The 16,748-nt window shown below is 41.7% G+C and overlaps 1 protein-coding gene across 3 annotated transcripts in view; it reads right to left on the bottom strand.

Moving 5' to 3' along the window:
- Positions 1-2,122: 2,122 nt before the first annotated feature.
- The window catches only part of VEZF1 (vascular endothelial zinc finger 1), a 15,346-nt gene continuing 720 nt past the window's right edge, over positions 2,123-16,748 (bottom strand). Inside the window, exons 2-9 of one of the 3 annotated variants that reach the window (XM_010852914.1) lie at positions 15,933-16,027; positions 15,505-15,612; positions 14,730-14,950; positions 12,124-12,818; positions 11,296-11,359; positions 10,072-10,273; positions 8,764-8,913; positions 2,123-5,513 (exon numbers count right to left, since the gene is read on the bottom strand). In XM_010852914.1, the coding sequence (XP_010851216.1) occupies positions 5,086-5,513; positions 8,764-8,913; positions 10,072-10,273; positions 11,296-11,359; positions 12,124-12,818; positions 14,730-14,735 (1,545 nt within the window). In that variant the 5' untranslated portion in view covers positions 14,736-14,950; positions 15,505-15,612; positions 15,933-16,027 and the 3' untranslated portion in view covers positions 2,123-5,085. Of the gene's footprint in view, positions 5,514-8,763; positions 8,914-10,071; positions 10,274-11,295; positions 11,360-12,123; positions 12,819-14,729; positions 14,951-15,504; positions 15,613-15,932; positions 16,743-16,748 lie in introns of those variants that run through there. The other 2 variants (XM_010852913.1, XM_010852915.1) reach the window with 2 other exon arrangements.

Here is a 16,748-nt window from a genome sequence, read left to right as displayed (position 1 = left end):
CTTCCCTGGGCCTCATTCTAACCTCCAAGTTCCCAGTTTCCCTTCTCTCCCTCACCTCATAAGCAAAGCTGATTTCCCTCTGGCTCTGTTCCCACCACTAACAAAGCTAGGAATTTCTTGGCTCGGGAGCAAAGGCCTTGAGGATCCAGGCTCTTTGGAGCCTGATCTCTAGTGGATCTAGGCTGACTCTATAAGAGCTGTGGTGGCTTTGGTGGCCCACAAGGTTGACCAACATTTAGCTTCCCGTTCGTCTCCGGGGCTGGCTCCCCTCTGCACAAGCAGTCTCTGGAACTGGCACGTCTGCTCCCAGCCTGGGACCCAGGCAATGACTGCCAGAGCCGCTGCACAGTCACCAGAAGGACATGTTCTTTCCCTTCCCCTTGGTCTTCTCATCCTCTCCAGCGGCTGTGCCAAGTCGCTCCCTGGCAGAAGAGAATGGTGTCCTCAAATGTCTATCACTAGCCTACTAATTCTTACCCAGGCTCTTTACAGATGTACTGAGGGGAAAAATGAGATTCAGGTGGAAGGGCTGACACAGCCAAATGCAGGTGGACCTCACTTTGAGAAAATTCCATAAACAATGTAAACTTAGAGACACTCCACACAATTCTTCCTGCACGGTGGGCAGAAAGGATTCACTCCAGTAAGTGACTTCAAGTTCTTCTTTGTACTCTTCAAAGAGGTGTTTAAGGATTGGGAAGGAGGTGGGATATCAAGTTAAAGATCATCAGGGATGAAGAAAATTCCTGACGTTATGATGCAAGTCAGAGGTGATACAGAATCTGAAGTGTGAAAATCCATTCCCTTAGCATGACAGGCAAGGGTTTATAAAGGAAGAAAGAGTACTTGACCCTCAGGGTCCAGGGCCAAGATATGAGTCAAGAGCCTGTCTTGGGAAGGCGAAAGCTGACTAGCCACCCCTTGGTGGGGTGGTCCCAGCAGACTGCTAACCACACACAGACCCGAAGCAGAGCCCTAACCCTCCCTCCATTTCTTTCTTGGGAACTACGTGGACCTTCGACTGCCTGAAAGTGAGCAGCCAAGAGAAGCTGTAGTCCAGATCAGTGCACAAGCTCAGTCAGTATTCAGCCCTGAACCATAACACACTGAGGTCTGGCTCCCCTTTTTGACAGGACAGGAGGGTAGGGGGGGAAGGAGATTATCCAGTAATCTGCCAGGGTCAGATTAGCTGTGGGGGAGATTTATAGGCCCAGATGGGGACAAATCGCCTTCTTTCAGGCTACAGGACTCTTTAAGGAGGAAACGGAGAGAGTGCACAGCTGAAGGCCAGATTTTATTAGGGTTGGGAGGGGAAAGTTCAATGGTAATTCATGAACACATTGGACTGTCCTTTAGTCCAATGTTACTTGAGGATACTATAGGGAAAACCTCCTGAATCCAAGTCTCTTCAGAGAGGACCAAACTGCAGGACTCCCTGAGAAGAGCAGAAACACCTGGACAGTAAGCACTGTTAACTAGCAACTCAGTGAAATGACACTTCCCATTCCAAACAAAAGCAACGTAAGCTCCAGCTGTTTTCACTGGGTCAATAAAGAGACTAAAATCGATGATCAGAAGAAGTTTGGAAAGCCTCAATCATATACAAAACAAATGTAGGTATCCAAAGCTTTTTATTAAATGGTGTCAGATGCATCTTGATCTGCTGTCTGGAGATACTGCCACTTGGGAACATGGCGTCCTCTCTCTTAACAGCCTTCTTGGAGGCAGCCACCAGTTTTACATCTTTGTATTATGCCCTTTACTGCCTAACAGTGCCTGGCACATTGTTCGCACTCAGTAGACATCTGATGAACCTCGTGGAACACAAGTGATTAGGCAACCCAACCTAAAACCCCCTTCAGGTAAAGCAGCTGGATTTAGAGCATAAGAAAAAAAAAGTTTTAAAACCATCTTCTCTGGGTTTACTTTACTTCAGCTGACTGGTGGGGAGTAGTTTTCCCGCAGCCAGCCTGGTGCAGCCCCACCCTCTCGGCCCAGGGGTCACTAGTCCTTCCCTCTCTCTGCCGCCCAGTATCAAGATGTGTACACCTGGAGAAGTGCTTCAATTTCTCTATCATCATGGTGAACTGGTGAAGCTTCTGAGGTATTAAGCAATCCATCATAACATTTGTGACTGGTTAACTTTAATTTGTCAAAATAAATCTGCAGTTTTTGCATGTTAGTAATACAGTGCTGGTATTGACAGGAAAAATCATCCATCTGCTTACATAGAAACCTTTGTTTAGGAGCACACCTTAGGAGGGAAATGGATACAATAAAAGGCAAAATGCAGGCCAAGAAGCGAGCCGTAGAGCGTAACAGGCTGGATGTCAGATTTGAGGATTATCTAATACAACTCTTTAGCTGCCAATCTGATAAAGGGGACGCTCTTAACCAGGTTACAACCAGAAGAGAAAAACAAACTCTGCTTTTTTGTGAGCGACGGCCGTCGTGCCTTCAACACTTGGTTGAATCAGTTCATCAGCATCAAAACTCAATTCCAGTTCCAAGACAGGAGAATTTCACCACAACCGACTTTGGCGCCCCCCACCCCCGCCCCCATTTCAGCCGCCCACTGCCACCTCCATCCTGCCAACTCTCCCTCCCAAAAGAAGACACGACGTGGCTTTACTATTGCAGACAAGCTTGAGTGAATAAAGGATGCATACAAAATAGCATTTTAACTGAAGTCATACAATGAAGTCTCACTCCTGTTTATTATACAATGAATTGATAAAGCAATCATTCTAGTATATATCTTTTTTTTTTTTTTTAAAGAACTAATACTTTCAGGGTTCTGACGACCACACTCTAGCCTGGGGGTAGGGTCCACACCTGCCCCCACTGAGGACTGCTCCTTGGGCCATTGTGGAGGAAGCCGGGCTGTGTCCATCCTGGAGGACTGGATTGCCTGCTCAGTCAGAGAGAGACGACACGGCCCATTAAGCAGAGCCAGAACCCCATCCTGGGGCTGCGTGCCAGGATACATGGGCTTCCTCCAAATGTGGCCACTATCTGCCCAATCCAGGCCTCAGCAGGGCCGTGCATGGGCCTTCCCTACATGAGTCCTTCCAGTAGTCCACACATAATGCTCTACATATTAAAAACAAACCATCTTGGTACTGTGGATAGGAACAGTTGTAACAAAGTCATAGCTACATATTTTTCTCTACATTTTGTTTATTGAGACAAACTAATTAAAAGGCACAAACAGAGGGCATGTTTACATGGACATTATAACAAACATATACATTAAAAGTGTAGGAATGTGTTGCCTTCCTGCTAAACAGAAAGTTCCTAAGCTTTTATATATACAAAAGTTGTACAATTTAATGTCCTAAAGTACAAAAGATCATTTATAAAATTATTTTACACTAAGTACTATTTATTTTATTTTTTCACTACGTAGTTCAACCCCCTCGAACTGCTTTGTATAATGACACACAGATACCTGTCCCTGATGTAGGAAGTCTGCCTCAGACGCAAGGTATTTTGATGCTTGAACTGACACAGTGGGGCATAAATGGAAGTCATCCAGTTTGATAGTCAGTCCTGCAAACAGTTTGCAAGATTAACACAACTAATGTCCATTTCTCTTAACTGCAAGATTAAAAAAGGGAAAAAACCAAAAACATATTGCAACTTAAAAAAAAAAAAAATCACAGCATCTTGGTTTTAGTAATTTTTTTAAAAAACACAATGCTTTAAAAACATTAATGTCTGGCATGATGGTGGAGAGTATCTGTTTCCCTAGCTTTTGGTTTCTACTTTATGTACAGAGATAAAAACATCCTGCTAAGAAATAAAAAGCACATGTCTTAACGTGCACAATCATTGCTGGGTTTCTGCAGGGAGTGCAGACAGCTGTCTCCCTGAAAACCCCACAAAGCTGATACAAGTGTTTTCTCAAAGGAAAAAAAAAGTGATGTCCGTATTTACAAAGTTGAACAAATCTGCACAATACTTGATTAAGAAACGGAAGGTGAAATTAAAAAAAAAAAAAAAAAGATAGACTCTGCTTGTTCTGAAGGGGCATACTACCTAGTTAGTGGTTAGAATAAAAACTGTATACAATTTAATATAAGACATAAACTCTAGTGAGCAACTAACACATCTTTCCCTGTTGAAACATCAACAGGCTCTGATTGGGAGAGAGAGGGGCATATCACATCCCAGTGCCTCCAGCGTCTTCCAATTTAAAGCAAATACATTTTAACTGTTTCGAAGTACTCCGTGACCCCTGAACAGGAGTCCCGCTGGCATCCGTTTGTTAGGAGTCTGCCTGTCCGCACACCTGACTTCTCCTCCGCCAGTTGCGGCCTTTTCTTACCAAAACACAATGTGTATATTTTGTTTTTGTTTTTTTTTAATTTTTTAAAAAAGTCAACTACAATGCTGTATTTCATCAGGATTAGTATGCTGAGCAATATTTACATCTCCAAATATCAGGTCACAATCCCTATTATATGTTGAAGTTAGAATGATAAATTATCATATGCTTTGCATATCAGAGCTGGTATCACCTTTCCCATAGGGAATGCTGCCTGAAATTAACATATTCCCAAAGGTAAAATGCATATTCTCTGAAATGCATTTTATTATGACAATGCATGTATTTACTCATAAAAACAAACAGACAATTCTACACTAGCTCTCAATCCATGGATTTAGAACTTTAGGTTAAAATCAGCCATCCACCTTGTTCATATCGGGAGAAGAGCTCTGCTAGTGTTTAGAATAAAATGATTTCTTGGGATTAGAAACAGTAATGCTGTTTTATTTTGAAATGGATTTTGCTTTTTTATGATTGGTTTTAATTCTGACGTTTCATCTTGCCAACTACTATCCTGTTTAAGCAATGCTGTCAGCTAAAAGGAATTTCTGATTAAACTAAAGTGGTCCAATGATAAGTGACATACATACCCTACTTTGAACAATCCCAGCCAAATTGGAGAAAAATGCTACTACACTATTATTAACTAATAAAATCTCCCAATTTCATGGTTTACTTTTTGCTTTAATAAACTAAAAGTAAGTTGCTGGTAAATATTTACTTTATCCCATATTCTGATTTTATAACACTGTTTACCAAGGTGGTGATGTAGGCAAAGCTTGGGGTAAGAAAGGCATGCTCTCTACAGGTCTCATTGCTATATTGAGAGGGGCAGCTAACGTCATAGGCGTGGGCAGGTTCATTGGAGACGTGATGGTGACAGGGTGTGCTATGTTCACCGGGGCAGTGACGGGGGTGGGCAGGTTGACGGGGGTAGTGAGTGTTAAAGGAGAGGTCATGGATAATGGACTGGTTATAGTCACGGGATGCCCGATGTTCATTGGGCTGGTTATGTTAACAGCGCTCGAAACATTGACTGGGCTTCTCATGCTCATTGCAGCTGCCACTGTGACTGGGTTTGACATAGTCCCAGACGACACAGAGGATGTTATATTGAATGGAGTAGTGAGAGTCACAGGTGTCGTAGCAGCCGTGGAGGTTTGGCACAGGTTAGCAGCTTCTAAAATAAGAAGACAAAAGGGCCTTTAGACTCTAAACACAGTGAACACAATTCAGTTTCTGAATCAACTTCTTTTAATTAAAAAGGACAAACATTTAATAAGTTAAATTACAGTTTTCTACCCCATGGTCAACTGGAAAGGAGGCTCCTTCTGAGCACAAAATTGGGGGCCAGGAATCCCAGCGTGAGGGCAGTTCTCTTTTCCGACACTGGGCCTTCCACAAGGACTGAGGAAACTGGCTTAGCCTTGGTGCTTTTGGTTCCAAGTTTAGATTTACTTACCTACCTCACAATGATGCTGGAAGATCAGGTAATTTCTGCAAGGCACTCTGCAAGGCAGAGGTATCGAGTAGTGCTAAGTATTATCACTATGCTTCATGCGGCTCCACTGAGTTCTACAGACTTTCCAGGGAAGAGCCCGGCACCCACAGGCCAGGCTAGAAGAGCCTGCTTACACAGAGCTGGGCTGATGGTTACACAACGGATAATTGGAAAAACCTTCTAATAAGGCACACGTAACTAGCAGAGAGAGGTGTGTTCTCGATGCTATGTACTCTAAAGCTTTCTCAGAGGTGAAGCCACATTCTGTTAAGGTTTTAAAAATCCATTAGATAGGGATGGAAAAACAAGCTATTTTAATAATCATCTGTTTATTTCAGTCTTAGACAAATCATTTTAAATAACCCTGTTGTTTCTGCTTGCAGTTATCAATGACGTTAAGAAAGAACAAGCATCCCTCAGTAGGCTTATGTTCTCCTCCCCTCTCATTTTTCTCTTTCTGAAACTGACACAATCGCCTACTTCACCCCTAGTGTCATTTAACTGTACATAAGACAAACCACCAACCATACCAAAGGGGACTAGCGAGGCTAGCAGACCCTGCAGTGAGCTGGGGATTGTGGTCCTTGTCATCAGCAAAGCCTGAGCACTTCTTAAGGAAAACTTTCCTCTGGGGTGACACCCCCCTACTCCACCCCTCAACCAAAATTCAGCATCATCTGCTGGCGTGTCAGCAAAGAGCAGTAAGATGATGGATGGGGGTGCTGTGACTTGGTTGTCGAAATGCATTTGAGACTAAAGATGGAGGTCTGCCCGTATGCCACATTGGCTCAAATCGTCTCAGGTGGACCCTTGAGTCAATGAGCAGCACTTCCTTGATGAGCATGATGTACCCTTGGCACTGCTCCACACTCCTTATCAGGGATTCCCAAACCTGGCTGATGATCACAATCATTTACCTAGGGAGCACTTAAAAAAAAAAAAAACAAAAAACTGCTCCCCAAGAAGTTCAATCTTGAGATTTAGACAGAACCTGGGAAATCTATACATCTAAGAAGCCCCTGAAATGATGATCTGATTGTCATCCACGTTTGGAAACTTATTTAAACCCAATATTTAAAAGTGACGTGCTGATTCAAGTTCAGGTTTTCAGGTCAGGAGTCTCTTCTCCCCAAAATGTGACATTTACTCACATGAACACAGAAGATTCTAACACCAGTGGCCATTTCCAAAGAGATTCACGTTACAAATGGGACTATAATAGCATTTTGTTTCATGGAGATCAGAAGATGAGCTAAACAACTGAGTCTTATTATGCAATCACACTGAAATACAATACCAAACAGAAGAGTGCAGAAAGAAAGAAAGAATGAGGCAGAAACCAACTCATTTTTGAGGTGATGGCAGCACTGCTGAAAACATTCTCCTCCTGCTGGAGCCCGTGGATTTCCACTTCCCCGTCCACCATCTCCCTGCCTCCCCTACCATGCTTCTTTTGAAACTAACCCTGTCCTTTTCTGTAACTTAACCACTTTTATTTCTTCTCTGAGTAAAATATCCTTCATAATATGTTTTCAACCCACTATGCAATTACCATGGCATATACACATATATACATTTTTCTCCTCTATCCGCCATTCTCCGCTCCTTCTATCACAAAACATTTTATCAAAATGACAATATTCATTTGGAAGACAGGAGTAAGCAGCACCAAGTGGAAAGCCTATCTGAACTGCTCCCTTCTTTTCCTCCAATGCCAGTGCGTGCTAAGTCACTTCAGTCATGTCCGACTCTTTACGACCCTATGGACTGTAGCCCACTAGGCTCCTCTCTGTCCACGGGACTGTCCAGGCAAAAATGTCCTCCTCCAGGGGATGTTCCTGACCCAGGGATTGAACCCGTGTCTCCTGTGTCTCCTACATTACAGGCAGATGCTTCACCTCTGAGCCACCAGGGAAGCCCGCCAATGCCAGCTGATGCATGAAAAAGAATGCTATTCCTTTTATCTTTATCCAAGCACAGGCTGCTCAGAAGGGATCCGAGAGGAAGGGAATAGCTGCACTACATGAAAGCAGAGGACAGAAGAAGCTACACAGCAGAGGGATTCCGCAGAGCCCACATGCAGGGGATTCCTCAGGAATTTAAAATAAGACACGACAAGGGAGAGGGAGGGAAAAGGAACTGAGGACTCTGTCCTGTGGCTGATGATACTCTGACCAAATGATTTAACTGAAATGGCTGCACAACCAAAGCTACAGCTACTAAGTTAAAAAGCTGTGCTGAAAACTGATACTCCAACTGCTTCTTTATAAGATATATATGAGAGAAAAGCAAACCATTCTCAAAATTTCAGTAACAATTACAGTCAAGTCACTATCAACTGAAGTACACACATGTTAAGCTAACGCCAGCCCCAGTGACAGACTGAAAGAAATTAAGGGTGAGACTGAGAGAAAAGACACTGGCGTTACAGAGTCTGAAGCACATACAAAATAATACAATTCAGAAACAACTCTGAAAAGCACAAAATAGCACAGTTGTAAGAAAACAAACTTATGTACACAGAAGGATAGTTCATCTACCTCTAAGAGGGAGAATATTTTAGAAACAAAAAAAAAAGGAGCCTTTAATACATGGAGGCTGACATAAAAAGAACATAAAAAGGAACTCTGAGCGTATACAGCAAAGTACCAAATGTGGCTCCAAATTTGTAAGGAAAAGTAAATCAAAAGAAAGAACATAAGAAGTACTGAGAATTTTTATTTCCTAGGAAAAAGAAAACTTTATCCAGAAGCTTAGAAGCTTTGCGGCTAGTAACTCAACCAGATACTTCCCAGCATAGAGTATCTCCATAAAGTGTTTCCATAAAGCAGGACTCTCTGAGCTGTGGCTATTTTCCTTTGCTACGTGGCATACACTAGATGCAAACACTTTTCTAGCCACGCTGCGGGCAATGGACACCTCATCTTACCTTTCTTTCTCGCTTTGACAGCTTCTTCCCACAGTCTCAATGTCTCTACCTGCTTCCCTGGCCAGCTTGTCACATGTTGTTGCTGCTGCTGCTGCTGCTGCTGTTGCTGCTGCTGCTGCTTCTGGTTGCTGGTCTCTTCACTCATGCATGCTACTCCAAAGACAAACCAGAAACACCGTATTTACCCTGAAAAAGTGTGGGCTACTTTTCCAAAATCCAAAACTTAGATACCTTGAGTCCTCACGCCTCCATGATCTTTATCATCTGACCCAATAACTTTTTTTACTCTAGTACACCTTTTGTGCAGCTATGTCTCTATTGGTCAAAATAGATAAATTAATAAAAAAAAAATCCAGAAAGCTAGGGAAAGTCAATATAAAAGAATTCTTTGCTACATTAAAAACCAAGTATCTTTCAAAATCGAACTTGGGTAATATTAGCATGGAATAATTAACGCTCATCAAAATATCTAATATACTTAAGCTATTTACCACAATAATGTACATTAACAAAGTTTGACATGCTAGATAATAAACCCAACATACTTACAAACACGCAAAAACAAATGACATTAAAACACATTAACATTCTTTCCTATTCACTTTTGGCCAGCTATTTTGAGAATTTGATGTTTCTGCCACATAAAGCACATATATAACAGAATACAGAATTAGGAAAACACTTTCTTCTGGTGGTTAGGGAGATCTTAAAGAAAAAGCCTGGGTAAATGCAAGTACTGAATTTTATCCACAGGTCCGTGGAATAGTCTATCTTCGGCTCTGAATTTAAGGTAAGCAAAGCATTTAAACATTCCAAGGGATATGATATCCCTTTTCTGTATAGATTTGGGTTTGGAAAGTAAAATTATTTAACACTGCTTTTATCTTTAGGTTATTGAGGACATGCTATTAATGTAATCAGGAGTTAGGAGGCACTTCTGCCACAATTCTCACACACTAAAGCTTTCTATTCAAACTCCGAAAGAAGGAACACACTGAAAAACAGCCGCAGGGAAACTGTGCTCCTCGAACATGGGTATTATTAGTAGACGGTGCAGGAGTAAAGGCAGAATCAGTGGAGAGTTTATCAGTGTTGTCTGTACACATGCACGTTAAGCCTATTTCCAACACTAACGTACACTCTCTGCTGATGCGTACTTGTGTACTTTAGTGACAGGAGGAAACAAGATGAATATTAATACAGTCCTGAGAACCCAAGTGAAAATATCTTCAATATATTATGGGAAAAAAACCTATACTCCCATCGATCTGCAACAGAACAAGAAATGCGAGCCAAGGCGCTGCCTACTTTTACTGATGCCCTGTTTGCACGTGTTACAGTTGATGCTTTGGCTCTGCCCGTGCGTCTTCAGATGGCTGGTGATGTACGCTGCGCTCAGGAGCTTCCCGCAGATGTTACAGGACACCTTGCCTTCGTGGCGCACCATGTGCGTCCGCAGCCTGTCTTTGGTGGCAAAGGCAGCAGTGCATGTCTGCATGAGGGAGGAAAACTTTTTTTAAATATAGACTATCCTGTTCTACTCATTTTAAAGTACGTTATATTCTAAGGTATTACCCTACCCAGGTAAGCAAGCAGACTGAATCAGCTGGATTTTAATTGCATGTCTGACATAAAACTGTACTCAAAACACCTGGTCAATTTTGGACTCTTACATTTTGAGGGAAAGAAAAAAATATCAAACGAGTAGTGAAAAGATGTGAGCTGTAGAGCAAGTCAATCTTGGATTTAAATCCAGCTTCCTATCTCACTAAACAGTGTAATACTCAGCAAGCTAGCTAACCTATAATTTACTTCATCTGTAAAATGAAGGTAATACCTACCTCACAAAATTACTGGTAGATTAAGAGCCTGGCCCACGGCCTCATAGCAGGTACTCACTCAATGACACTAGTCTCCTTCCTCCAATTGGATTTTTCTTAGAATTCATATCATTTACTTAATAAAATCAGTTATTAACAAATTTAACTAAAAGGAGCACAAAAAGACTTTCTGCGTAAAAACAGAATTACTGACACCTAACACAGTCGTTTCATTAAGATTCTTAAACTTTTCATTACCACAATTTATGTCATTAAAAATGCTCCAATGTGGCAATAGCAGACAAAAATCCAGTAAGTGGTTACATTTGGGAAAACATTCCCATTTTCTTCTATTATAGTTAAAACCACCTCAACCATCAGCCCAGAAACTAATTTAAAGCACTTCATTCATTTCAAATACACAGTGACCTTTGCAAGACAATACATTTTTTTCTTATAACTAAACACTGCTGCCCAAGAAAAAGGAAATGTAGCTTAACAAAAACAACATTTAGTTACATTTTTAAATGATCTTGCCTCCCAGAAATTGAAGCTGTCATTTATGTTTTATAAAACTAGAATTCAAAAGGACCACATTTACTCAAGTCAGTGATTTTAAGACTACTCAAGAATGGTGAGATTTGATTGGCTCAGACCTTCTGGATAATGTGCATTAAGTGCTACACTAAGGATAAGTCATTTTAACTCTTACTTGGCATTTGAAGGGTCTTTCTGTTGAATGGACATGTTTTACGTGACAGCTTAAGTGGTCAGGCCTGTGAAAGAGAGAGTTTCAACAGAAGATGTAATGGAACACACATAGAGAAATGCTACTTACTGGGATGTTTACATGCTTGGCAGATACGGGTGGGGGGCATTTTAAAGAAAGCTAGCAGAATTACCAACTCCCCCATCCCCCAGTGCAAGCCTCCTTACCTCTCTTACCATAAACAAAAGTCTTAGTCCTTTACTTGTTAATTTTCTCTTCTAGTCAACATCAAATCATTCTAGGTCTTGACTCTTTACAGTTACAGAATACCCAAAATTTACTAACACTTGCCAGAGACAACTGCTATTAATATTAACTTTAAAAAGCCTTTACAAATGAAAATTAGTGAAATGTTAGTAACCACAGAGAAATGGAAAAACACGCTCTCTTAAAAGTTTTAAGAGTATCCAAGGTCGTCCCAACTTCCAGGATATGTTTCCTTGATTTGTGCAGTGAACCTCATGACCAGTCACCCAACTGAACTGAAAAGCACTGGTTCTGCAGTGATAAGAAGTATTGATGTGCTGAATAAAGGCCTGAGTCCACCAAGGCACTTCTTAAATGAAATAATTAGTTAATCCCTATGTCACACTTGTCAACCACACCTAACTGGAATTAGCCCTGGAGGTATAATACTTTATCTGTCACCAATCTCCTCTAATAAGGCAGGCCTGCACATATCTAACCTCACATAAACATTCTAGATCTAGAGATTGTACTGATACCATAATAGGAAAAAAAACAACCAAAGAAACAAAGCAAAGCGACTACCTGGAGAAGCCTTTCCCACACACGCTGCAGGTATAGGGCTTGGTGATGCCGCCTTCGTGAGACCTCACGTGGTACGTCATGCGGTCCTTTCTCTTGAAGCGCTGATTGCAAATAGGACACTCGAAGGGCTTTTCGTCCGAATGGGAGAGCTTGTGCCGGTTGAGGTGGTACACATCTCGGAAGGCCTTCCCACACATCTCACATGCGTGGTTCTTCTTGACAGGCTTACTGGGTTTCTTGACAGACTGGGTCACGGGCATAGCTGTGCTACTGGCGCTGCTGCTGGGGTTGGTGCCCGAGGAAGATGTAGTGACTGTGGACAAGATGCCTGCGATGGTTGAGACCAGCGAAGTTCGGCTGCTGTCCCCAGCGATGGTGGAGATGAGGGGAACCACCGTGGTGGGGGTTTTCTTTGGCCGGGACACCAGCTTGATGCCTGTGTGGCAGGACTCGTGGCGCCTCAGGTGATAGCTGTCCCTGAAAGCTTTACTGCAGTAAGTGCACACAAAGGAAGTTTTGGGCTTTTCTTTCTTAATCCCAATGGCATCCTTTAATGTTTCTGGAGCAGCCTGAGGTTTCTGAGTTATCGGTATTGGAAGCAATGGTTTCTGATCAGGGGGCTCCACAGCAGAGCTCAGAAGGGGCAGCAAACTGTTCTGTGCTGCCTGCTGCTGGTGATGGGAGGCTTCATGGGCCTAAAATCAAACATTCACACTTCAGAAACTTGGCCTCTCGCAACGACCCTCAAAATACAACATGCTTCAGACAACAGAGACCAGAAGAAACAATCAATGACCCTGTAAGCTACTCTCTGCGGCAGAGATCCAGCAACTACCTAGCTACTCTCAGAGCTCCCATTACAAAGCATTTAAAATCACTGCACAGACACAAAACTTTTGCAAATAAGTTGCTGACAGTGATCTTGCTTTCAAATAGCTGACTAAACTACACACCACCCTGGTTCATAAGGGACATACCAGCTGACGAAATCAGTTTGCGTTAGTCTGTCAGTGCTGAAACCAAGTTTAAATAACTTGTCAAAAAAATTACACTTCAGACTAAGTCTTTAACAGCACCTTACTGCAGTGATGCACAAACCACACACTCACACACATACACATACAGGCATATTATCATCTACTTGTTTATTTTACCTAGGAAAAGACAGGCACTAGTTCTCTGAATATACATGCTAGCTGTTAAGTTTACTTTTGAGGTTTTCACTTAGTTCTACTAAAAGATTTGGCTGAAATGAAACCTGAAGGTATCTGTGAAGGCAGCCCCCAGCAGACACCTGCCAGTTGTTTTTCAGTTCATTTCACCTCATCCTTCAGCAACACTAGTTCAAACCCTAAACTCAAACTAGTAAGAGAAAACAAGATATAAATAATTTAAACTCCTTTCATTTTCATCTACTTTTAGTGGTTCTGCGGCTGCTAAGTAGCTTCAGTCATGTCCGACTCTGTGCGACCCCATGGACGGCAGCCCACCAGGCTCCACCATCCCTGGGATTCTCCAGGCAAAAACACTGGAGTGGGTTGCCATTTCCTTCTCCTCTAGTGGTTTTAAGTCCTGTTAAAGTATCGGATATTTGCTGTTATAAAGTGCTTTCCACTCCTCCAAAACTGGGGGCTGGACACTGTTTGGAAATTTCCTTTAGCTGCACTGAAACCAACATTTCATTGTGGATCAGGTTCTTGGTATTTATGAGCAATTACTCTCTTGGATTTGATTGTTCCAAAACTGTCCATACCTCCATACTGATAGACATTTAGGAAATGATGGGAAAAAAAATTCCTGAAATAGTTCTTCCTAATATGTTGTACTCAATCAACATAAATTTTGAAACTCTTGACAGTAACCCTGAGCCCCTATGCTTGAGTTTTATAATCCTAAAAGGATATATGCACTCAGAGGTAAGAGTTCCAAATATTTTAAGCATACAACATCTTTGGAAGGGTCCATCCCATCATCTTAGAGACTCCAGACACTTATTTACCCTTCGTATTCTATAATTCCAAGTCCTACAGTTCACTCCATTAAGGAGAAAAAACCATGGAGACAGACAAGACACACTCACTCACACAGCTCTTCTGATGAATAAGAACATCTACCACAGCGCCCCATATTTACTTGATAGCAGCACAATAGCTAACTAAGCCTAGAACCAGACTCCCCTAAATCATCAGGAGATATTACTGAGTTACCATTTTCAATTTAATAATTGTGACTGAATCTTCCTTGTGTGCTTACTTATGAGTTCTCTTTCTGGACTTAGTGTTCATACTGAACTACAGTCCACTTTTAATTTAATTTAGGGAGCTCCTATAATTTTCAGGATCTACTCATGTGACCTCAGTAGACACTTTTACAGATTTTGGACTCTAATCTTATCCCATCTCCAACCTGGCTGTAGGATACCCAAGCTTCCATATAGTATATAAAAAGTTAATAGCTGAAGATAGCTCAAGATACACAATTTCAAAGGCTATCAGATCAGATACTAGGAAACGCAAATCTTCTGGACAAAGCTCAGACTTATAGTGTTCAGAGGCATTTCTCAATCTAAACAGCCGTGAGTTCGAGGGAGTACTAAAAGCACTTACTGCCATTTTACCAATTCAGATGTCTGTGGCAACATAAAGTATTTTTACAGCATTGCTGACGCTCACTCTCACACGAGGGTCACACCAGGTCCCTGCTTCTCGGGTGAAATGCTGTAGAATGCCTCGACCACTACGGGAATCACTCTCTGAGGATTCCTAGGATCCCCACACTTCTATATGAAGCCTTCTAAGAGGGGAACTGGGTTTCCCCAACTTGTTCTCTGGGGAAGAGACAGAGTAAAATAACAACCATGGCCTGCCTTCAGTTAGGTGATTTTTAAAAATATATAACTTCTGCGTAGACTTTTATTTGACTAGCATCATCAAACCAAAATTTATCTCCCATCTCTTTCAATAGCAAAGCTTTTTTTCTTTTTTAAAACCCTGCCCAAGCTTTCTTATGGGGCTGGCAAAAACAAAACAGAAATGTTACTTCATCACCCAGGGTGGTAGGATATGGCACCATGAAATCTCCAGTGCCAGAGGGTAAAAGATTTTGTACTGAAAGAAATTAGCATCAGTGAGTCATATCTTGAATGTCCTGTTGGGAGAATCATCCATCAAACATTTTAACAGCTATGGCTTTCACTTTCCACCAGGTTATCTGGAAAGCAAGCAGGTATTAAAATTGTTTTAAAATATAAATTCAACAGGATGCTCCAGGAAACAACAAGAGAGTCCACCTCTCCATTTCCCCAGTGAAAATTACTTAAAACTGGAACTGAGTAAGTCTATTCATACCTTTCCAGAGAAAAGACTGAAATATTCTCTTTACCCATTCAACTGTCCTCGGCTCTAAATTATCACTGCACACATTGCCAAGCCCAGGATCAAATATTAGCTTTCACACTTCTCCATCAGGTGGAAAAAAAGATTTTAATAGCTGAAAAAAATTAAATAATATAAAATCTAATTAAAAAGTTGATCAATAAATGCTTGGCATTTGCTTTCCCCAGGAAAAGAATAATGAAAGTATTCCAAAAGATTTTTCAACAGTTTTCCAAAAAATCAGTTAGGGGGTTTTCTTTTACATAAAGAACTCTCAATTTCTTCCAATCTCCATTAAGAGAGAGCATGTTTAATACGGTACATCTAAATCATTCCTCATGTGGGAAATCACTTCAGTGGCCCATTAACCCCATATTTTAAAATGACCGTTTGAAAGCTTTTTCTCAAGAGGGCACTTGCCACCTTCACACCAACCTGGATGCAAGCTGGTTATATATCATTTCTTTTCCAATGCATTTTTAAGTTGACTTATCTCATTATCAAGCGCATCAAAGCACGTTAAAACAATACTAGATCAGAATGAGAAAAAGGCCAAGTTAGTGAATTCCATAATTTTGAGTATGCTCAATTTTAAGAAGCCTGAATATAATACAACAATTATTTAAAAAGCAAATTACATTCTAAAGAATATGTCTTCAAACAATAAACCATCTCTAACACAATAGGAAACGTTTGAATTATCCAGTTCCCTATATTAACTCCACTGGGATGGGTCCAGGGGCTGGGAGGATTAATTTTGAAAATTCTGCATCCGTTCTTGGTTAGTCACAAAAGGTTTCAAGCACCCAGGCTACGCGTTTGGGATTTCGCGAAGTTATTCAAAGAAGGAAAATAACTCAAAGAGGCGGGAAGAACGCACTTAAAGTGACGAGCTTCCTAGCCTCCGGTTCCGAAGTTTCCCCGTGAGCTCATTACTACTGCCCACCAAGTGCTTCGTTTGCAAACAGAAACGGAGCAGGGGAAAAAAAAAGAAAAAGAAAAAGTTCTCGGTCTTCTAAATAGGGGTCCCCACCTCAAGTGGGCCGACAAGAGGACTGCCAACATATCGGCCACAGTCACCTTCAAGTTTCTTGCAAAAAATGAAGACCAACACCCCACGAATGACTCATCTGGGGGCTTTGTAAGCGGACTTTGTTTGCTCTCTCCACTTGCCGTCTCCCCCACTTGGCTGGAGGAGACGCTCGAGGTGGGACGAGAGAGAAGCGCGCCCCGGGAGAAGGTGGGGCCTCC

The sequence above is a fragment of the Bison bison genome, unplaced genomic scaffold (assembly GCF_000754665.1).
Source record: "Bison bison bison isolate TAMUID 2011002044 unplaced genomic scaffold, Bison_UMD1.0 scf7180017864317, whole genome shotgun sequence".
Lineage (NCBI taxonomy): Eukaryota > Metazoa > Chordata > Mammalia > Artiodactyla > Bovidae > Bison > Bison bison.
The sequence above is the reverse complement of the archived record's forward strand: the minus strand, read 5'-3'. Positions and strand labels throughout refer to the sequence as shown.